We start from the raw sequence: 24,052 nt of genomic DNA on the forward strand, positions 1-24,052 counted from the left end.
CCATCAGACGTCCAGAATCCGTATGACATCTTTGAACTCCAGATTCCTCAACTGGAAAAATGAGGATTGCAGCAAGCCGCTTGGAACACACAGCAGCGCATCTGAGGCTCACTGCAGACAATGACCGTGAGAACTCTGCACACGGCGACTTCTTTTTCAATTATAAGACATTACGAGCTGGTGTTGCTATTATTTTGGAGTTTAAATGCTTCTGAAATGTATCTGCTGTTCCAGTTTTATAGGATTTCTCTTGACCAGTAAACTCATCTTGCCTCTATCGGCAGGTGCTGAAATTATGTCAGCTAAAACTTTTCATTAGCGAGTGATTTTAGCCGGTGAAAAGTAGTGGCAAAACAAATGCGACATTTTGACGTAGCTGTATCTATTCTGGCACAGTGCGGGTTCCAGGCTAATGTCTTTTCAAACAGCTCTGTTTTGCCTGCAGACTTGAATACCCTCATTATAGTGTTTGAAAAAAAGTTCCCTTATGTTTTTTTAAAGAGCGCCATTCTTCAAAAAGATGTCAAGGAGCTCTTTTCCCCCCCTTGCTACAAGGTGTAATGTAGAGATAAGCACAAAATCTGGTTGGTAATGTGACCCATATTGGACTGGCAAAGCTTAATATCAAGCAAACAGCTAGTGTGGGAGCCAGTTTTGTCCTACCTCGCTGCTGATATTCGTAGAAAAGTACCACATGTTATTCATGGACATTGAGAGCACTTTGGAAGTCAAATGCGGTTTTAAAAAATTGGAATCATTTGCTCATGGAGTTCATCAGCGTTTTGAACGTGTCCCCGGCCTTCCCCATGACAGCCAAAGCCAGGTCTTTTGGAAAACATTTTATTTTCACGCTCAGCGTAATAAGAAGAGAAAAGTGGTGTTTTGCAGATGAAATGGTGCTGATAATAAAAAGTAGGTCACACTTTCTCTGTCTCCATCTCTCATTAGTTTCTCTGAAAGACAAAGGAGGGTTTCGAAGATGTGAATGAAGCAGGTCAAGCGCCTCGCCTGGGTGTTCTTTGCAATCTGAGTCAAAGCAGGAGCGTTTTCAGTCAGGGCTGACATTTAGTCAGGGTGAGATACTAGGAGATCGTGCTTTCTGGGGTTCACGTGACTAATGAGGGCTAGAGTTGGGGTACAGAGGATGAGTGCTCCAGGCATTTGGGGTCAACAAGCACAGGTTCAGAGAACACTTGGCCGCAAGACCTGGCATAGCAAGACAGGAAGGAGGCACAGGAAGAAGGGTTCGCATGAGCACACCCCTGGGAGAGCTGGCACTGCGCCTAACTGCCTCCTTCTCTGCTTCAGTAGGAGATTGCACAGACCTGCCCGGCAGTGGCCAGGGCCCTTCCTTTGACCACAAAGTAAGGATTGACATGACAGATGTCACTTCCAAGAAGAAGCCCTAAGTGCACGTCTCTCTCCGAGAAGTCCTGGAGAGAGGCTGGCTCGTCAGCGGGAGCCTGGCGCACAGGCTGTCCCGAGAGGTTCCGAGTGCACACGAGTGCCTTCTGTTTTGCAAGCAGTGGAGATGGCGGAGCTGTTTGTTACCACAGCATAACGAGTGTATCCTGACCCAGACAGCCGCCCCAGTTCTTATTCTGCAGATGAATGAGAAGGATGGAAACTCTAAGTAGGTGTCCATGTGCAGTCATCTCCAATTCCTTGACATGCCGAAGCTCAGAAGCAGAAACCCAGTGGACACACTGGACTGCTGACACGCTGGACTAATGGATGCTTTGTCCCCAGAACCATGCTGGAGGAAATGAAAGCCTCCTGGTATTAATAACAGCTATGAGAAGATAATGACGGCTAACGCTTCTTTGATACAGACAAAGTGTACTCCTAAGTGTGGGTTCGCCCCCACCTCTAAATGTCCACAGTGACCGCCAGGGCCAGGGTGGAGCCGAACCCAGGATCCAGCGACTCAGTCCAGGTCTTCCACCTGGATGGCAGGAACTCAATGACCCGAGCCATCACCTATGCCTCCCAGGGTCTGCACTAGCAGGAAGCTAGTGCCTGTAGCTAGAGACAGGTATTGAAGTCAGACACTATGATGTGGGACCTAGGTTCTTAACTAGTGTCTTAACCATGAGGCCAAACGTCTGCCTCAGTGATAGCTTCTCCAGGCCTGGCATTGTGGTAGAGTGGGTTAAGCTGCACCTGTATGCCAATACCCCATACTGGAGCGCCAGTTCAAGTCCCAGCAGCTCTGCTTTTTGCCCAGCCCCTTGCTAATGCAGCTGAAGAGGCAGCAGCAGGCCGATCAAGTACCTGGACGTTTGCTCCTCACATGGGAGAGCTGAATGGAGTTTCTTGTTCTTGCCTTTGGTGTGGCCCAGCCCTGACTACTTTGGCCATCTGTGGGATGAACCAAGTCATGGAGGAGACTTCCTTTTGTCTTCCTCTTTCTAGAATTCTCTTTCAAGTGAATTCCTTGGCTGATAGCAATTTTATGTCCCTCAATGAAGCAAAACACGTAAAGATGCTGGAGGCAAATTCTAGGGGCCACGACTTGCTCTCTGCACGACCCAGCATGAACTGCCTAATGTGTCTGAAACTGTATTTACTCAACCATAAAAGTGTTCTAAGTGGGAACTTGTGTCAAACAGAAATGCTGAAGGGATTAAACACACATACAGTAACAGCACAGAGCCCAGCCAGGTAACAATTACTCACAGTCTGTGGGTGATTGCGGTAATTGTCACTGCTGCGGCCAGCTCGCCGCTCTCAGGCCCAGTGCCGCAGCGCAGAGCTCACACTGCACGGATCTAAGGTGGGTTAGTAACCGGAACTGGAAGTGACAAACAGGAACGGCAGCTTGGATGGCGCTGCTGGGACCCAACTTAACAAAGTTGTACGGTCAGTGTCATGACCACATTTTCACTTTACACTACAGTTCTTTTTTTTTTTTTTTCTACTCAGAGTCCAACTGGAAAGCTACTCTTCTCACTACAGGTAACAAAGCTAACTCCATCTCTGAATTCCTACAATAGGCAGCTCAGGAAAGCCCATATGAAGGGCGCAAACCTGGAGGCACGAAAAGACAGAAAAGCAGTGTAAGCTGGGTGACACAGAACTTAACCCAAACAACTTGACTCTTCTGATCATTATCCTCATCTGGAAAATGGGAAGAGAGAGGGACAGAGAAATCCCCTGGGGAATGAGGAGTGGCTAAGATAAGGTAAGAAGCTCTTTCAAGATGAAGCTGCCAGCAGAGCACCGCCTTAGCTATTATCACGAAAAAAAAACCAGTAGTGTGGATGCTCATAACTGTACCCCTGGCATCCCGCACTCTGTCTCGGGAGGTTAGAAGAAGCCATCGTGACAGACGGGGCAGTACTTCTAACATCTCTGAGCAAGTTCACTCCAAAGAGATGGGAGAAGCAGCGCCAGGCCCAGGGCAGATGCCGGAAGCCAAGACTTGCTGAGCTCGCCAGTCTCCTCATCCAGACAGCGGATCAGGTGGGGCACGTGGCCCCAGGCAGGTCAGGCTGCATCCCATCAGAAGACCAGCTTGTCCTCCCACTGTGTGGGTCCCGGACCGAGCTGCTGACTTTCCTCTTGGCACCCAGACAGTGAGCTCATCAGAAACATACGGTGCCAGCGTTGAAGAACACCAGAGATGAGAGGGGCAAACCAGCTCCTGCTTGTTCAGCCCCTAGAACAAGCCATGCTGGCTCTCCTGCTCACACCTGCATTTTCCAAGGAGTTAAGCCTCTTTGGGGGAATAAAATAAAATAGTTGTGTTTTTGTTTTTTGTTTTTCCACTTAACAATGAAAGTTTTCTAACGCTGGCAACTCTAAGCAGTGGAAAACGGGAAAGTATTTTCCTGATCCTCTGTTGTTTGGGTTAGAGAAACTTGCCCAGAATTTATCAGAGTTTGAGCCTGGACTCAGTTCCAGCCATAACTGCTTTGGTTCTCTCCAAATTTCTGAGTCCTGCGGCTGGCCCTGCACTCTGACGGATGGGGGATGCCTCAGCCCTTCTGGTCTGGGGCGATACCATCGGACGCCTGCTGTCCGTGTAGAATTATGACTGGGGTCTCCTTTCACTTGTAAAAGTTTCCAAGACTAGGGGAAAGGTAAAGTGTGCGGCCTTGGTCATCCTACTTGCAGGCCTGCTTTAGTGAAACATTTCTTTTTTCCCCCTGGGAGCAGAATTCCCACTCCCTATTCGTAATTCTTTACTGTGGTGATTGTGGCTAATTATACTCAGCAAATAATCTCATCTTGCCAGTCTTCCCATGTTTGACTTTGGGGGATTAATCATCGCTTTCAGCTGTCGAACTAGGTTCTTGAAAGCATGATATTATTGTTTTTACCAGAGGAAACCCCGCTGAAATGGGGCCTCCATCCATCATTGCTCCTGTAGTAGAACGAACTGATTAAAACTTCCTGGCCTGCAAACTTGTTTGTGAGCGTGGGGCTTCCGCCCTGCTGTCAGCACACAGTCTTCCTCGTGCTGTGCCGTGCGTGTAGCACGCAGCGCAGGGCATTGTTCCGCGGAGATGGGATGGTTATCTGCAGGGAGAACGCTGTGCTGGGAATCCGACCACCTCTGTAAACACAATGATAACATCGTGTCTGCACACTGCAAGAAGACAATGGTTCTGAATTCCTTTTTCCTAATTAGAGTTGGAAACAATAGGTGGGAAATCCAAGGCCCCACCATCATTATCTATTGGCCTTCAGTCTCTGGGCATTGATTGGTGTTTTGTGTGTGTGAAGAAATAGCAAATTAAAATTCAGGCTTCTTCCATTTTTCTTCCTTGAATGTTGGTCTCGTTATAAAGCTCTGGTGACAGAGATCGAAAGTCAGAAGCAGAAGACGGGTGAGCTCTCAACACTCGTGACCTGGGCAACGTGCTCTTTCCACGTGATTTCGGCAAGTGAAGCCTTGAGCAAGGCAGACTGTGGGATATAAGCTAGCTGCTCAAGAAATGTTTAAAGAATTGCTTTGGGGGGCCAGCTCTAGAGCGTAGCAAGTGATGCCTCCATCCACAGTGCTGGCATCCCAAACCGCTGCTGCTCCCCTTGTGAGAAGGGAGGACAGCCCAAGTGCTCATGTTCCTGCATATACTTAGTAAACAAGGAGAAAACTTCTGGCTATTAGCCATGGCCTGGCCCATCCCTAGGCACTGCGACATTCGGGGGAGTTAACCAGTAGATGGAATAACTTTCTCTAACTCCTTCAAATACATAAACTAAAAGTAAAAACAAATTTAGGAGAGGAACAATTACATCGGTGCATGTACTGCTTCTCTTCTGAATCATCTGCGATCAGGAAGTGGCAACATCACAGTGCAATTTTTAATTTGTTAAACTTGGAAATGCCTGGCACCCTGAGAACATTTGGTAGCATTTTCTCAGTGAAGTCTGAGCACCTCATTGGTCAGCCTCAATAGAAGGTCAGAGCTGTCACTAGCAATCAAGCCACAGAAGGCTGTTCTACACTGATGCCTGCCCTGTAGATTAAGACATCTGATTAACAGACACATGACATTTAGTTCTTAGGGAAATGGACCAGCCAAGATACAGACAGACCAAATTCTATGCTTGATGACCGAAGCAGTCCTACCAAGGGAATGCTTTCAATGTGTGCAACATAAGTGGTCCAGGATCTGGTTTGAGCATCTGGTAGTACGGCAAATGAGAATGAGCAAGTGGGAAAAAAAATTAGAAGAAGAAAGAAAAGTACAGTTTCTAATGGGAACATGACTCCCTTTTGCCCTTAGATTTCTGTTGACTCAGGTAAGAGCCTACATACTCCCATTCCCACCCTAATCTTTCCCTGAACTTCCACACCAGGCTAAAGCATTTCTTCTCTATGTTTCTGGAATGAACCACTAGCATACATCCCCAGGACAGACTGATCTGATGTCTCTCCATCACCACCAGACCAAACCTGATTGTGGGCAGGAACCCTGGTCTTCCCTTTTGCACTCACAGCACCTAGCAGAACTCCCAGCCCATTGTCAGTACTATGTATCAGTTAAACACAGGGACAGTTCTCATCCATTTACTTGTGTGTGGTCTTCTCTTTACTGAGCAAAAAAAAAAAAAAAAGACTACATAAAACTGGAACTATCTCACAAGTATACAGTTCATGTTGCAATTACACCATTCATGCCATCATCAGTTAATCTTTCTGTGTACCAAGCACAATGTTAAGGCTGAAGACCTGAGAGTGGACAAGACAGATGAGGTTCCTACTTCCTGTAGCCTATCCTCTATGGGAAGACAGAAACAATAAGCAATGGATGGATAACATCAGGAAGTGATAAGTCCTAGGCAGAGAAACAAAGCCGAGTCTTAGGGTAGGGAACCAGTGAGTGGTTAACTGGGAAAGGACTCCCACGTGGGGAGAGTGCACAAAGAACAGGGTCCTGGGACCCAGCTCCATCACTGCATTTCCCAGTGTGCTGGCCAAGCCTCAGTGCTCTGGGTCCTCTCCTTGACCTGTGTTATCAGGGAATCTTCTGCCACAATTCCTGCTGCAAAACATCAGGATGCACAAAGGAATTACTTAGGCAACACCATTGTGAAGCAACAATAGCTGAATCACATGAAGTCCTTACTGAGTATTTCTCGTCATTTGGTGTCTTTGCTCTGTGCAGTCATTTGGAGGTACTGGTCCTATTCATTTGTGACCCCGCCATTTTCAACATTCGGCTCCCCAAATCATCATGTTTGCCTGTATCAAGCTTGCATGGCAGATTTTTATGAGTCTGGTTTTAGGGGTCAGCATCACTTCTACCAATATCCCATTGGCCAGGACTTAGCGAATTACACGGGCACATCTGACGCAACAGAGGTTGGGAAACCTGGCTTGCTCACATGCCAGGGAGAGGTGGAAATGGGTTCAGTGATATCTTGGGACCTCTGCCTGCAGGGAAGCAACAAATCCATGAGAAGAGAAACCACAAACCCTTTTTCCTACAAGTTCAGGGTCTCGAATCTCCTTTTGCGTTGATAAGAGTGTGATCAAAACCCAAACCTCTTCTGCTAAGATCTGTGTGGCATGCTGTGTTTCAGAAGCACAACAAATCACTGAGATCCTATGGGTTAATTCACTAAAGAAAAAAAACATTCCAACCTGTTGCGTTCTGACAGCCCCAGACATGGAAGGCTAATCGTCCTCCTGGGATGCTGAATTCTTTGTGCAGCCTTCAGGATGGACCATTCGACCTTTTGAGGTTTCTCGTTGCTCTGATCTCTTGCTAATGGATAGTGTTTTCCAAGCTGATGGTGTTTTAAAGACACAACATCTAACCAATGATAGTATGTCTGACCTCTTGAGGGAGATCCTTGTACATCTTACTCTTGCTGCCTCCCTTTTTGGCTAATTACATAACTTGACTACAAGTTGATTTTAGAGAATCAATTTTACCATTGCCTAATCACAAGTAAAGACCATAAAGTTTTATGAGAGCTGAAGGGACTGCCTTTTACAGAGGGGGACTTAAATGGAAATTAAAGGGCACATAAAATAATAAGAAATGAAATTCCACAAGGTGTTTTCCCTGGGCTGCCATGCTAAATTACAGCACTGGGCACACTACCCTGTTGGTGATGACTCCAAGAAGGCACCGAGAAAACATAGGAGGGACTGGCATTTCTGGATCACCGGCACTGGAAATGGTATCAAACAAAGACACGCAAGAAAATGCCTCTATCCACCAACTGCTAATCACGTGACCCTGGGCGAGTTCTCTGAGCCTCAGGTTTATCACGTGCAAAATGAAAAGAATAACAGCAGCCACCTCACAGGGTTGCTGTATGTACTTCACACGGAGCCTTGCACACAGTGAGACTTCGATGCATATTCCCATTGCTGCTCCCAAGCCACTTGGTGATTTGATGAGTTTCTATCAATAAGAGCCTGTACCAACGTGCTCTGTGTCAGCAACCTTCAGTGGCATCAGTTCCACTTTCTCAACTTCTAAGGAAGTCGAGGCTTGGAGACACTGAAAAACACCCAAAGTAATGTGACTCCTGAAGACCAAAACCAGATTCAGAGCCTGCATCTTTTTGGGGGGTGGGGGTTACGGGAGGGTAGGAGGGAGTGGGAAAACATTAGAAACCAACACACGTGACTCTTGTATCCAGGCTTTTTCAGTGAATGGTCCACAGGTCAGTCTGGGCTCTGATCATCATCTGGATGGCTAAGCCCCACCTTGGCGCACGGTCTGAATCCCGGCCACGGGGACCAACGTCCCTGTTCACTATAAGCACTCTTTGTGACTCCTGCTCACAGGGAACTAAGAATGGAAAATATGGTGCTGTTTGCTACACCTCTGTGACCAAGGGGACATTTCCCAGGCTCTTGCTGTACCCCACTGCCAAACGAGTTGCCTGCTTCTCTGTGCCTCCTCCAACTCCTCCAACTCCTCTACCTTTTAACCACTGAAATTTTGGCACTTTTATGTCTCCCCAGAAGGCAGGAAGGGACAACCCAAGTGATCTAGAAAAAGAAAAGGTTATATTGTTATGTCTAACAAAATAGCATGTGATATCCTGAACAACACAAGGTTAAGCATGCACTGAAATGGGAACGCAAGCAAGTCAAGCAAGGCACCTTGGTGGAGAAAATGCTTTATTGGAATGAAAACCATTGATGTTGCTTTGCAAATGAAAGGCCTTGATACACTGTCCTAACATGAAGTGTTAGTCTGTGGCAGGGAGGTACCAACCTCATGGCTCAGGGACCTAACAGAACAGAAGCTTTGTTCTTGCTTATACTACAGATTCAGAAGAGGTGGGAAGGGGACTCTGCTTAGGAGAGTCATTTGGGGATCCTGGATGGAGGATCCACCTGACTGTGCTTTCGGGGAATGTGTCGAATCACCATGTACTAACTTTTCCATCTTCCTCTTGAAGCAACACTCATGCTGCAGCCTGCCTGTGCCCAACTTCAGAGAAGGGGAGGACAGGGGCCCGACGCGTTGGCCTAGCAGCTAAAGTCCTCACCTTGAACATGCTGGGATCCCATATGGGCATTGGTTCTAATCCCAGCAGCTCTGCTTCCCATCTAGCTCCCTGCCCAAAAGCCTTGAGATTCTGCACCCATGTGGGAGACCTGGAAGAGCTCCTGGCTTCGGATTGGCATAGCTCTGGCCATTCTGGCCACCTGGGGAGTGAATCAACAGACCGAAGATCTTCCTCTTTGTCTCTCCTCCTCTCTGTATATCTGACTTTCCAATACAAATAAATAAATCTTTTTTAAAGATGGCCATTCTCATTGGGGGGAAGAAGTATATAAATTTGTGATACCTGGGTTACTTGGGCAATTAAATCAAATGTAACTATACACTGCATCACAACTTGGTGTAAATATAAAATATGGAGGAAACTGCATTCTAGGATATTAAGAGATGACCTCCTAGAAATATTGCAATTCATTAGCTAGCTCATTTTACCAAACAGATGCCTGGGAAATACGTAGTAACTTGCCTTTGATGTATGCGGCATCTTTTCACAGCTCTGTTTGCCTGATTTTTTCATATTTGGATAATCTCCATGTCCCATTCAAAACAGGATGTATGTTTTTGTTTGAGGAATGAACCCACATGCTCCTGGTAAGAAATTCACATGTGTGAGTGGGATAGGAACCTTGGCCCCAGATTTCTGAAAAGGGATTTTCATCTAAGAGGAACATCATTTCCACACAGGTTCTGTGCCAAATGCTGGGTTTCATTCAGAGGCAAAAGAGAGGGTGAGGGTTAAAAATCGGCTAGAAGACGCACAGGATCTGTGCAGGAACCTGGTGGTACTCACTTTTCAGGCTGTGAAATACGGCCCCTGTTTTGACATTCCATTAATAGCATGGTCGTTCCCTCTCCTTGTTTCTGTGGGGTTTATGGTCCATAAAGTTTAATAACAATCTTAACAGCTGAACAGAGAGCACACGAGGCTCGAAGGCCACTCTTAAGCAAAGGGGATCTAAACTTCTACCCTTCCCATCTGGGCATCTCACAATAGGAGAGTGTCTGTCTCTCATGGTTGGCTGTTCAGAATGACCACCTGGCTCAAGGAGACATGGCAGGTGTTTGCTGGCTTTTAAACGGGGAGGAAAGTATGTCTGTGGCCATAGTAGCCTGGTTTCAACTGTGAGGAAGAGGAAACGACCAAGCCCGGTTGCCCTGCAATTTGAATTCTAAAAACATCCATGGGTTAGTCTGCCAGGGCACGACCCAAATAAGCGGACAGAATGAGCTCCAGACTCCTGCCCAAGGCCTGTAAAGCTGGTACTGTGCTGCTCGTAGCTGCCTCCCCTCTTCACTCACTGTCCCAATCCCCAGCTCTTGCAGGTGGCGACTTTGCCAATCCTTGTCCTACCCTGGCAGGCAGCCGCTCCCTCCTCCCGTTTTTGGATATCTCTACCCCACACTTGCTCCATTTCACCTGTCACTCTGCTTAAATGGGATCTCTGCTGAGATGCAATCCTGGCTCTATCTAAATTAACGGTCATTCTCTTTATTAACTCACCCAAATGTCACTGCTAAACAGCAAAATCATCTTTGTGAACTTGTTTCATCGTACACACACACACAAGAACAGCAGGTTTGATGGCAGGGAGAACATGTCATTGTTACTTTTGGAATACAGCACTGATTTTGATCAAATCAATGCTATGGTGTGTGTAACCAAGGATGACCTTGTCACATCATTAAGAACGTGGGAGGAACTCCTCCAGTTTAAAGTGAATGGGTGAAGCCCTTCCTAGCCCAGCCTCTTGCGGGCTGCTGGCTGCTGGGGCTTCTTCTCCTTGCCTTTCTCCGGATGTTGCCCTGCCCTTCCCATCAGCTGGGTAAGACTAGTCTCATCCCTCGCCCTGCTGAAGCTGCAGGCGCCTTTGCAAAGCTGGCCTGAAGCTGCAGGAGCACAGGTGAGGGGAGAGGACCCAGACAGCCAGTCAGATCACGAGGCTCCCCAGGAGGCAGGGCTGGGAGGCACCCTGGAGAGCTGCAGCAGGGTGGAGGGAATCCTAGGCAGCTGTATTTGCACATCAAAGAGCCCTTCCTGCCAGGCTCCCCCAGCCCCTCCACAAAGTCATCCGACTTCAGGCCAGGAGGCTTCCCTTGCCGGCTGAATTCTGCTGTGCCTCCCACTTCTTGATGAAGACGAAATGGCGTCAAGAGCACCATTGCATGAGGGCTCCAGGAAGGTAATTCACCTTGAGGGTGGGGGAAGGCTGGAGCCACTGCAGTTGTCCCTGCTTGGCTCAAGGTTCACACAGGAATTATGTGGGATCGCCCTCAGACTGCTGAGTTCACTCAAGGTCCCTAAGCCAGGGAGACAGAAAACACTGCATCCTTCGGTGTTTGCTCCTTTATTCAATCATTCACTCATTCATCCTGTTACGCGTTTATCCATCACTCAAACATCAAAGTGCCTAATGCAAAGCTATTTCTTCTCTCTGGTCCTTTGGTCCTTTAATTAATTAAGACATGGGAAGAGGACTCAGAGATGGCTGGGGGCTCCAACACTAACAACTTGGGCTGTCTTTTGACAACTGGGTGGAAATGCCTTTGATGCAATGAACATGTGAAATCGGGAGCCCCCTGGCCCATCATTCTAAGAGGCTGTCTTTACAATTAATTCTATAAACAGAATACTAGTCTTTGTTGCCTTCAGTTACATCATAAGCTACAGGGAGTTTATGGTCCATCCCTTTATTAATGGAAAGATTCTTGCAGGGGCCATCAACAGTCATTTGATTTACATTTCTTTTTTAAGTGTAGAATTTTCCTTTTCAATTTGCTTCACCTTGGAAGCCAATATGTATGACCACACTGTATAACTGAGAGTAACATACAATTGCCTCTTCTCCTTCTTTCCAAGCGTCTGCCATTACACTTATGCACAAGGCAATAGCGTGGTTTCCAGGGTAGGAATCATCCCAACCCTGGGTCAGGGAACATCTCACTGCATGATTTTTAAAACCAATCCCCAAAATGCAAGCATGAGAGAATCACACTTCCAGTGAAAGCATGAAATGAAATCAATGAAAATACCCGTCTGCAGCATGTGACTGCTATGTTATGTGTGTATTACATGTGTTAATGTGATTATAATTCTGCTGTAGGACAAGGGGCTCTGTTGGCGGTGGGACACTTACTTCACAGAACCAAAAGGTGGGCCTGGCACAATGACTCAATTGGCTAGTCACAGTTCAAGGGCCATTGTCTTCAGAAAGGTTTCCCATTGCCATTTGTACATGGTGAGCTCTGACTTCAGAAAAGGTGGAAACAGGATGAAGTGTGTTGTTGCTACAACAGTACAGCTTATGGGATTATGTCTGACTGTACCAGGACTCCCTTGCTGCTCCATGAGAAATGGAGACACAATCGGGTTCTTGCTTTCTTTCCCCTAACGCTTCAGGAAAACAGCTCAGTTTACATGGAGGGGACACACAACCACACGCATCAGGCTGCCTTCAGGGAACCGAGGATGGGGAGACACAAGACTCTGGGTTGGCAAGAGGATTGCTTTAAAGAGTTGGCCCTTTTTGCTGAGCAAGGAACAGTGAGTTGTATTGGTCTTGCACATCTTGTGAAGTTGGGTCTCCTGGTCTACTCACGACATATGAAGTTTAACCTAAGAGAACATTCAGAAGCTGCTGTCAGATTTTCAGCTTGCGGTGAAGCTTTGGCAGGGACTGCAGAGCCACCACAGGGAAGGCTTGGGGTGCTGCGACGTACCAGGCTATGTGCAAGTTGGACATGCTGTCACCCCAGCTTTCCACCTGCTGTGTACCTCAGCCTTGTCTCTGTAGCCCAGGCGAAGTCATGGGCTGGAGGGGAAGTCTCCTGCAAGATGAGAAATTATCGCCTCTTTGTGCTTGGGGTCATTAATCAGTGAGAACTCTTTTTTTCTCTGCGAATAATATTACTCAGAACACTTTCCCTGTGTGAAATATCAATTTTGTAGCCAAGGAGGTATACCACAAAGGCACAAAGGGATTTGGTGTGGTTTGGTTGCAAAAGAACAAGGCAAAGTTGGTGATCCGGCACCATAGCACACGACTGCTTCCAAGCTTGTTGGGTCCGCTGCAGGCTGCGTGACTGTGCAGCCCGTGCGCGCTGCAGATCCCAGCGCAGAGCCTGCCTGCTGCCTCTGGAGTCTGCAGCGGACATGCAGCTGCTAATGAGCGGCTTTGGCCCTCCCGCCTTCCCAGGAACTAGGGTTGGTCTCTGTCTTCTCCTCTCCCCTAGTGGAAGAATTCAGAGAGTGGGAATGGGATTTGTCCTCCCAGAGGTCCAGAGGGGCACTCATGCTGTCTGAAACCGGCGCTGATGTCTGTGAGGATTCCTGCCATCCCTTCTCTGGACTGCACAGGAACAGAGTCTCGGGGAACCCTGACTGCCAACCAGGTATGAATAGGGGGAGGTGGGAACAAGGAGCGGGAAAGGAAAATGGAAGAGAGAGGAAATGGAAGGGGGGCAGAGGAACAACAAGAATTCAAATCAAAACCCACCCCCAAATCTCTCTCCTATGATACTCTATGGAATCCTGGATATTGTGAAAGTGTCACTAAATAATCTCGTCCTTGAAAAGCCAAACCTCTGGTTTTTTGCCTTTTGGCGGGAGGCCAAACTGTTTCCCTCTCTGTCCTTGTCTCCCCAGGTGGGAGAGGTATGCACGATGCTCAGCACTTGGCACCAGCAAGACAAACGTTGAATGCCACCCTGAAGGAGAAAGGGGGCCTAAGCCTGTCCTCCAAACCATCGCTGCAGGAGTGCCAAGGGAAACCCTGGAGCCCTTCTAGAAAAGCTGACCCACGGCCTTCCTTGGAGGAGACGGCTAGCAGTATCCTTCCACATAACTGTTACTCATTCAAACTGCAGCACTACTTAATATGCCTCAAAGAGAGGCTATTATATTAGCACCATCACTGTGAATATTATTGTCCTCATAGTTATTCTGATGTTTACATTTTTCACAGTGAAAAATGGCATTTGCCAAACATCTGATCTGATGTGTTATCGATTTATAAAGCAACTAGAGAGGAGAGATACACTGGAGAGAAACGCTGTTCTGATGAGAAGATCTTGTGTTGTGTGCACTCAAGGCAAACAGCCTGAAGTCCACACAGCTTCCTCTGGTCTTCCAAGTGGGACTCTCTGGAAAATTCCTCTGGGAATGATGTGGTGTGTGTCTGTGTGGGGACACGTGTGTGTTGTGGGGGCAGGAGAAGAAGGCGCTGGAAAGGATCTTCATTTTCAAACATAACTTGCCTAGGGAGATATTTCAGTCTTAAGGGGAAGAAACACATAAGTAGACATTACTTGAGTGCCTAGCAGTGACGTGCACGTTTGTGGACGACACAGGCATGCATTGCTGAGTGACAGTCCACTTGGGTTGGAGGCACAGATGGGGGCCTCTGCATGGACATGGAGAGACCAGGCAGGAAGCTGCCCACTCCAGGGCCTGGCTGACCCAGAACAGGAGCAGGCTGTGATCTCATCAAAAACAAATGCACAGGTCTACTTCAATGTTTGTATCCTACACTGGCAAAATGGTGAAGTGTTGCTGCTGATTCCTTCTTCGTTAAAAACATAGTAATAAAGGAAGAAGAAAATGGAGAAGCAGCAGCAAAGTTCTCTGCAGAAAATAAGGGGTCGGAGGGAGTTGTATATTGCACATCTTCGTTTTGGTAACCCAAAGAGGGAATATAAGCTTAAAGTCCTGAATTTAACAAACCTAATTATCAAGGCTTAATTAGTACCAAGGGTACAGCTTCATGGAACACCTGCAGACTTAATTTATGTCCTGACAGAGAGGAACAAGTGTTAATGGGCTGTATTTATGTTAATACCTGAACCTTAAGAGCCAGTGGAACAAAACAGACCGTTGGCTGGTTTTTCCAGGGTGCAGAGCAAATATAAAATACTTTCATCTTAATGCGGGTTTGCACATAATTCTTCAGGGACCCCAGAGATCTATGTATGCTTTGGAAATCAGTGAAGTAGAATATGAGGAACTGGAATCAGATGAGGTTTCCGTAGCTGTCTCACGAGACCAAAGCAGAATGGACAATGCCATGGTGATATCCTCAGTGCTCAGGACAAGTCTTCCTTTTCAACGCAGCAAGGATCAATCCCAGCTTCCATAGATGCTGTCCTACTGAAATGCCAGCTAACAGCAACTGGCATGCTCCCAGCGCCCCGGGCACTGCACTAAGGTCTTCGTATACGTGAGGGATTGGGCGCGCATAGAAGCAAGAACCAGTTTTCCAGCAGTGTAACTGTGTGAAGGCGAATCTCAATCCTCTAATATACAGATACTAACAAGGCTAGATACAAGACAGGCACCTACTTATAAGAGGATACTCCATCAAAAACATGCAAAATCGTGAATTTCATCAAGAACATGCTCAGAAACCCTATGATTAGCATCACACATCATAAAGAAATATTGATCCACTCTTAACACTTCCTGTCAACAGCTGGACAGGTGTAAAACGAAGCATTAGCACAAGAAAAAGAAACCCGAGCCACAGAAAATACAGTGGTAGGAGTAAAACAGATGACACAGAAGATTCCATGGAATTGTTAGAAAATAAGAAGGAAACTGATAAACAAATTTTAGGACCACTGCACATCAGACCAATTTTTTTTTAGAATAAATTGTATTTCCATGTAATGGCCACAAGCAATTGGCAAAGAAAAATTTCAGAATGTCATTTACAACAGCATAAAATGTAAAATAAAAGACATTCACATAAATAAAGACCCACAGAAAATATCTGAGATATTTACACATTAAAGATCTAAACCAATGGCAAAGTATGGTGGGTGGATTGTAACGCTCAGTGATGTTGGGATTTCAGTCCTCCTCCAACTGTTCAAGAAATTTGATGCTATGCCAAATAAAATTCATCACACCATTTCAAAGACATAGACAAACTGATCTTAAAATTTATATGTAAAAGCACAGTGTTTAAAATATCCCAAACAACCTTGAAATAAAGAACACAGTTGCAGTCCTTACACTACCTAGCTTCTAACTTACTGTAAAGCAATGGCAATCAGTACAGTAGTTATAGACTTAAGGGGAAAAAACAACTAGGATTAACTCAGCACAAAACAAGTCTAGAAACAGATACACACACACACACAATCAATTGATTTTTGACAAAGGTCCCAAAGAAATTCATCGATGGGAGGAGCAGCATTTGAGCAAATGGTACTGGAGCAACCGGAGATCTCCCTGGGGAGAAACACAAAACTTGGCCGTGACCTCACACCATATGTAAAAACGAATGGGAGATGGAACACAGATCTACAAGCAAAAACGAGAGCTCTGGAGTTTCTAGAGCAAAATACCTTCAACCACAGGATCAGTAGGGTTCCTAGCACGCGCACATACAAAAACAAAGATAAATGAACAAACCAAAGGGGAAAGAAAACAACTGGACATTATTGTGGTCAAAAATTGTTTCTCAATAGATATTATGGAATGAAGAACCAAGACACAGATTAGGGGAAAATTCACAATACATAGCAAAGAAAGCCTTGCATTAACAATATAGCTAAGATCCTACTACTGAATATTAGAAATACGATCCAAGCTTCCAAAAAGAGACCGAATACTTCATAGAAAGAAAATTTGTGAATGGCTAATGAGTTCATCAAAATATGCATTAGTCATCAAGAAAACAGAAAACAACAGTGGCAAGACAGAGAGCGTGTCACGCCTACCCGAACGTCTGCGACTGAAGACAGACTCTTGGCGAGAATGGAAAGCAAAGTCAAGTCTCTTTTCTCAGGGGAGTTTAGCGTGGTGCAAACACTCAGTTGTGCGGCAGCAGCTTACAAAGTCGGACACACACACCCTAACAGCAGAGAGCCCCATATATCAGTGTTTATCAACAATAAAGACACAAATGCACAAAGACTCCTACAAGGATACTCCTAGTTAGTATTTGCAACACACAAACAATCCGCAGCTCATACAGGTGACTGGATAAACAGAATGTGGTGCACTTTTACAATAGTAAGTTATTCAGCATGGGAATAAAAACAGGACCCTTGGAAATCTGATTTTAATTTTACTTGGGAAACTGTTAGTTCCTATCTAAGCGCATCAAGCCTTGCAGAAAAGGAACGGACTTGGAAGTGCAATGTCCCAGGTCACAGCCAGTGTTTTGCTTCTCATTAGCTCCATGACCTTGGGCAAGCTAATGATCAGCTTCAGCAGTTTCTTGACCTGGAGAAGTGAGGGGGGAATCACACTGGCCCTGCGAGTCTGCGGTCTAGTTTCAGTGTGATGAAGAATACACAGCACATAATTAAGAGTCCTAGGTCTTGTGATTACCATAAGCGGTCTCAGCCCATTCGCAATAATTTTGTAGACAGGGAGCGACTTTGGGAAGCTTCCCAAACTCTTGTTGTTGAAACAAATGAGTGGATCTAGGCAAACAATCAAAAACAATTCGTTGGCTTTTCTTTTGAAATGGGTCGATGTAGGGCAGTAGCAGGCGAGGCCATTGCGTGGGACATTTATATCACTTATCAGCATCCCAGTTCAAACCCTGGAAGCTGTACTTTCAATCTGGTTTCCAATCTGGTTTCACCTCAGAAGGGAACAAATGATGGCCCAAGTGCCTGGGTCCCTGACACCACGTGCGAGACCCAGCCTGGCCCAGCCCTGTGGGTATTTCCTAAGTGAACCAGTAGATGGAAGATTCATTCTCTTTTTTTACCTCTTTGTCTGTCACTCTTTCAAACGAATAAATATTTTAAAAATCAGTAAGTGCATAATGAAAACAATTACTTTATAAACAGAGATGTGTGTTTATTTGAAAATCAGATGGGGCGAGAAGAGAGAGGGGGTGATGGGATGAGAACCACAGAGATTTTCCATCCACTAGACACAATGACCCAGGCTAGGCCAAATCCAGCACACAGGAACTTCTTCCAGGCTTCCCAAGTGAGTGCCAAGGGACCAAGCACTTGGGCCATCCTCTCTTGTTCCCAGGTCATCAGCAGGGAGCTGGATCAAAAGCGGAACAGCCTGGACACAAACCTGTACCCATATGGGATGTTGATGGCCCAAGTGGTGATTTTAACATGCTATACCACAATACTGGCTCCAATAACCATTTTTAAAACAACTTAGCACACTTTATTATTTTTTCTTCCAACAGCATTCCATTTTCTATCCTTTTCTTTAAAAAAAAAAAAAGCAAGCAAGCATTTATTTTTTATTGAAAGGCAGGTTTTTGTTTTTGTTTTGTTTTGTTTTGTTTTTGGCGTGTGTCTGTATGAGAGAGAGGTTTTCCATTGATTGGTTCATTCCCCAAATAGCTGGAAAAGCCAGAAATGCACTGATTCAAAGCTGGGAGCCAGAAGCGTCTTCTGGCTCTCCCATGTAGGTGCAGCTTCTGAAAACCACGGCTGTCCTCTGCTCCCCCCGCAGGACAAAGCAGGAAGCTGGATGTATGAGGAGCATCCCTAGAGGATGCCAGCATCACACAGTGGAGAGTCAGCCTGAAGTGCCACCAGGCAGCCCCACTTCTATCTTTTTCCTTTTTTTTAATTTTTAAGATTTATTTATTTTGATTGGAAAGGCAGATATACAGAGAGGATGAGAGACCGAGAAGAAGATCTTCCATCCAGTGGTTCACTCCCCAAGCTGCCACAACGGATAGAGCTAAGCCAATCTGAAGTCAGGGACCAGGAGCCTCTTCTGGGTCTCCCATGCTGGTACAGGTTCCCAAGGCTTTGGGTCGTCCTTGACTGCTTTCTCAGGCCACAGGCAGGGAGCTGGATGGGAAGTGGGGGTTAGAACCAGCGCGCATATGGGATCCTGGCACGTTCAAGGCGAAGACTTAAACCACTAGGCTATCACGCCGGGCCTCTATCTTTTTCTTAAAGAACAATTGCTTGGGCCCGGCGGCGTAGCCTAGCGGCTAAGGCCCGGGATCCCATATGGGCGCCGGTTCTAATCCCAGCAGCTCCACTTCCCATCCGGCTCCCTGCTTGTGGCCTGGGAAAGCAGTCGAGGACGGCCCAATGCATTGGGACCCTGCACCCGTGTGGGAGACCCGGAAGGGGTTCCTGGTTCCCGGCATCGGATCGGCGCGCACCGGCCCGCTGCGGCTCACTTGGGGAGTGAATCATCGGACGGAGGATCTTCCTCTCTGTCTCTCCTCCTCTGTGTATATCTGATTTGTAATAAAAATAAAAACAAATAGGTCTTTAAAAAAAAAAAAAAGAACAATTGCTTGTCTGTTTCCAGAGCCCTTTCAAAAAGATCTTTTATGATTACTCCTGCATGGAAAGGACATTTATACAAACTTTGAGAACTGTTCTTTTCTTGAAGGAATAGCTGAATAGCTTTAAATTACTGTCATGATCAAAGATATGAGATGATTTTTTTCTGAAAGAGAATGCAGGGTTAACATGAAAGAAGGATTAAGGGTACTGATGTGTGAGTATAGCTTCTGGAACTGGGAATAAGTCGCTCCACTTCACACACTCGGCACAGCCAAGGGTCATGAGACACCTGGCACCGCAGTCAAGAAAACCTACTTTTGTTAGAATCTCTGAACTCAGCAGAACCACAAGACACTAACATCACCTTTTTCTCAATCTGACTAACACGCTTTGCAAAGATCACTGGGCAACGAGCTACGAGTAGAAGTAAAAATCATCATAGCTACTTCCTGTGTGGGGCTTGCAGTGTCAGGCTGCTCGGGATTTCTAGGGAATAGCTTCCAAACACCCCTGTTAAATTCTGAGGATGAACAGGCCTTTGTGTGCCGCATGAACTTGATGAGAAATACAGGGTTGACAGAAAGCCAGCGCAGGGTCGGAGCCAGGCTGCCGCCACCACCGCCACGCAGCAGAAGCCACCAGAGCGTGAAAATCTGCCCCAGCTGACATGACAACACACAGGTCCTCCTCCGGGAACAGCTGCATTTCTAAGGTACCAGGAACTAGAAAGAAAGATGTGGCGTGCACCGAAACTGGGTCTTTTTTTTTTTTTTTCCCTAAATAATACTTCATTGAGAAAAGAGAAGAAACCCACAGCCGCGTTAAAGCCAACCCACTGATGAACACGCAGGCTTTACTTGTCTTACTTGGGTAAGCCTAGCTTCTTACCAAGGTTCTCAAGGCGGTGATGCTATCAGCTCTGAAGTGTGGTTTGAAAAAGCGGATATTACGCTTTAGCACATGTTAATAACAGTCCTCGGGATGGAAACACTGAGGGCTAACCATTGAGTCGATTTTCCTAATCATAACGACCGAGATAACACAGACGCAGGGTTCTTGTAAACGGGCTCCAATAGCATGACGGGATGCCCAGAGCCCGCTGCCGCAAGCGAGGAGGCGGGGGACTGCTCGCCTCCGCGCACCTCATCACTGGGGTGCCTGGGTGCACCCACTGGAACGGAGTAAGCAGGATGCAAGCAGCCATAAGGTCATTTCTGATCGAACATTCTGAGAAGTGAGTTATTCGTGCTCAGTGAGTCACCTTGGTTCTCTCAAGAGCTCAAGGTAGAACGCGGAGGCCCACTGCAGAGTACCTACGGGGGAGTTGTGTGTGCGTCTCAGCGCCTTCAAGGCACAGCTTCTCGTCCTGTCTTCTTGCTCAGCCTTCTTTAACGTAACCTGCCACCACCTTCTCTCTCTTCAGCCCATGGCTTAGCTCTGCTTTGAGGCCCACTAGAGTAGGGTGGGCAGCCATCCCGGCTGCTCCCTAGACGCATAAACCCATCTGTTCCATGGGAGGATAAAGACAATCACCTTAAGAATTAGCATTAGGCTGGTTTAGAGCTGTGGTAAAGAACTAGGCAGAGAGAAAAGCCGGTCTCCCAACTGAAGATGGCCACCAGCTCCCATCAGGGGCTGTGCCCTCACCGCCTTGCTTCCCGGGCACCTGAGTGCCCAGCTCCAAGCATCAGTCGTGCGTGTAGGCATTTTAGAGTCAATCAGCAGATGAGAAAGATTTCTATATAGCCCTATCTCTATCTCTCCACCTCTTTTTATTTGTCTTTTTGTTGTTGGTAAAGGTTTATTTTTATTGGAAAGTCAGATATACAGAGAGGAGGAGAGACAGAGACAAAAACCTTCCATCTATTGATTCACTCCCCAAGTGGCCACAATGGCTGGAGCTGCGCCAATTTGAAGCCAGGAGCCCAGAGCCTCTTCCAGGTCTCTCTCGTGGGTACAGGGTCCCAAGGCTTTGGACTGTCCTCTACTGGTTTCCCAGGCCACAAACAGGGAGCTGGAAGGGAAGAAGGGCTGCTGGGACTAAAACTGGCCGCCCATATGGAATCCTGGCACATGTAATTAAAGGACTTTAGCCACTAGGCTGCCGTGTAGGGCCCCCTATCTCTCCACCTCTTAAATAAGCGCATATAAACTTAAAAGTCCCTGTGTGTCCAACAGGTAGGAACACTGAATACCAACTAATTTAGCAAAAAAAAAAAAAAAAACTAATAATAATAATCTAGGGCTCCACTACCTACATTGATAAACACCACAGCAAATAAATAACCTAGATGTTTAATAGCACAGTTTTGGGAGAATATACTTTGTGCAATTGGAGGGGACAAAGGAATGATGCTAAAATCCAAGGTACTCCATTCTCCTTAACAACATACTAGTTATGGTGTGTGTGTGTGTGTGTGTGTGTGTGTGTATGATGTGGTTTTAAAGATTTATTAAAGAGTTAACAGGGGAATGGGAGAAGACAGGAAAAAGAGATCTTACATTTCCTGGGTCACTTCCCAAATATATCTTTTAGAATTCCAAGATAAATGGAAATGAAAGAAATTGAAAAATGACACAATTGAAGACATTACTCTGTGGCACCAAGGTGCCTGGCACTGCGGGACACTGTACACGAGACGCTGGCTCAGCTGGAGGAAAATCTGGCAGGGAAAATATTACGCATCCGTTCCAGGGGGCCCTCTAAGGAAGTGCCCTGCTCTGCCGGGAGACTGCAGGCACAATCTGAGCGTAGTTTCTTCTCACCAATGTGAACCAAAAGTGTGAATGGCGAAGGTGAGAGAGGTGGAGAAGCGCCTGTGGCAGGTGGCAGAGGATGGCCACTCCGTAACGGGAGCGGGGACGCCATGGAGTTCGCAGCAGTGCTAGAGAGCCACCCCGCCCCAGCCCAAAGCAGCTCCCCAGCAAGGAAGGAAGCGGAGGCCATGAAAGCAAGGCGCAGACACGCACGTGGCAGCCACGTGGAAAGCGGCAGGGAGAGGAGTGGGTGGGAGAGGAACCGTCTGAAGGCCACCCAACCCTTCTCTATCTGGGCATTTGTGTCTCAGCTTGGAGATGATTTCCTAAGAAGCTGCAGAGATAAAAGAAAAGTCAACCTAGAGGACTACACAATAAAGGAAAAAAGGCTCAACATGGGGCCCTCAGAATGACAGGCTCACAAATTCAAACGAGGCACAGGAAGGGGAGGGGGGAGAGGCCGAGTTCTCACATTCTAGTTTGTTTGTTTGTTTTTAGGATTTATTAACTTTTATTGGAAAGTCAGATTTTACAGAGAGAAGAGGAAAAAGAAAGATCTTCCACCCACTGGCTCACTCCCAAAGTGGCTACAACAGCCAGAGTTGAGCTGATCTGAAGCCAGGAGCCGGGAGCTTCTTCAGGTTTGCCATGCGGGTGTAGGGTCCCAAGGCGTAGGGCTGTCCTCTTCTGCTTTCCCAGGCCACAGCAGGGAGCTGGATGGGAAAGTGGAGCAGCCAGGACATGAACTGGCACCCATATGGGATCCCAGTGCATGCAAGGAGAGGGTTTAGCCACTAGGCTATTGTGCTTGACTCAGTTTCTTTCAGGTTCAAAGTGGTCAAGAGTCGTCCTCCCCTGTCACGGCTTCCTAACAAGGCACCTTATCTCCCATCTGTGTGCCTCAGTATGGAAGGCCCCTCCCAGGCTGGACAGTTTCCTTGGTGCTCAAGGTAACTGCTGTGTACCCATCACAGCAGAGATGGTGAGTCCTGAGTCCAGAAACTCTGGGACTTCAAGATCTGCTCTGAGGAACTCCACTGTTGCTATTAGAAAACATGGTGCTGGGCCCAGTGCAGTAGCCTAGTGGCTAAAGTCCTCACCTTGCACATGCCAGGATCCCATATGGGTACTAGTTGGTGTCCAGGCAGCCTTGTGGCCTGGGAGGGCAGTGAAGGCTGGCCCAATGCCCTGGGACCCTGCACCCACATGGGAGACCTGGAAGGGGCTCCTGGCTCCTGGCTTCAGATCAGCTCAGCTCTGGCTGTTGCAGCCACTTGGGGAGTGAATCAGCGCACGGAAGATCTTCCTTTCTGTCTCTCCTTTTCTCTGTATATCTGACTTTCCATCCATTAAAAATAAATATCTTAACCAAAAAACTATTAGAAAACATGGTGCCTTCTCATCCCTCGGAGAGAAGCTGAGGGCACAGCCTGCCAAGCTGTGCGCTGAAGGTCTGAGAGGGCAGCTCACTGCGCTGGGCACCCGGGCACGGCTCACTGCGCTGGGCACCCGGGCATGGCTCACTGCACTGGGCACCCGGGCACGGCTCACTGCGCTGGGCACCCGGGCTAACTAAAGGTAGTGATCTTGCCCAGGATAGCTCTCTCATCAGAACGCTCTTGTGCAGCCCCAGTGTGCCCAGGCCCAGGAAGGCCTGGCCTTGCCCTGCCACCTCTGTGTGCCAGGGGGCTTCCAGCTTCTAGCCAGTCGTTGAACACTCTGGGACCGCCCACCGTTCTCACTGCTGATGGAGAAACCGTGTGGAACAGGAAACCATATCATGCGAGTGACAGTGCTTAGAGAAAGAACCTATTTTATGAAAATACTTTTTAAAGTTTTTTGTTGAAATTCTTTTATTATTATTATTATTGTTGTTGTTGTTGACTACTTAAATATCATACATGATGATTCCTCAAATTAGTTCAGGCCTCCTCTGACATATCCTGGCCATATCAAAGAACTGAAATACAGTCAGGAAAACCAAGTCAACTCACCCAGTAGAATCGATCAAGAAACAAAAATAGTTACAATTTATAGGCTGATTCTGTCCCTTGGCCTTCATGTAC

At 47.0% G+C, this 24,052-nt stretch overlaps 1 protein-coding gene across 3 annotated transcripts in view; it reads right to left on the bottom strand.

The window, feature by feature from the left end:
• Nucleotides 1-24,052, bottom strand: part of WWOX (WW domain containing oxidoreductase) — a 906,950-nt gene that overhangs the window by 244,015 nt on the left and 638,883 nt on the right. Inside the window, exon 9 of one of the 3 annotated variants that reach the window (XM_058674090.1) lies at nt 539-953. The exons of the other annotated variants lie outside the window; for them this stretch is intronic. Coding sequence (XP_058530073.1) covers nt 945-953 — 9 coding nt within the window. The 3' untranslated portion in view covers nt 539-944. Of the gene's footprint in view, nt 1-538; nt 954-24,052 lie in introns of those variants that run through there. 3 annotated transcript variants of the gene reach the window in all.

Source organism: Ochotona princeps, chromosome 16 (assembly GCF_030435755.1).
Source record: "Ochotona princeps isolate mOchPri1 chromosome 16, mOchPri1.hap1, whole genome shotgun sequence".
In the NCBI taxonomy this organism is placed as follows: domain Eukaryota; kingdom Metazoa; phylum Chordata; class Mammalia; order Lagomorpha; family Ochotonidae; genus Ochotona; species Ochotona princeps.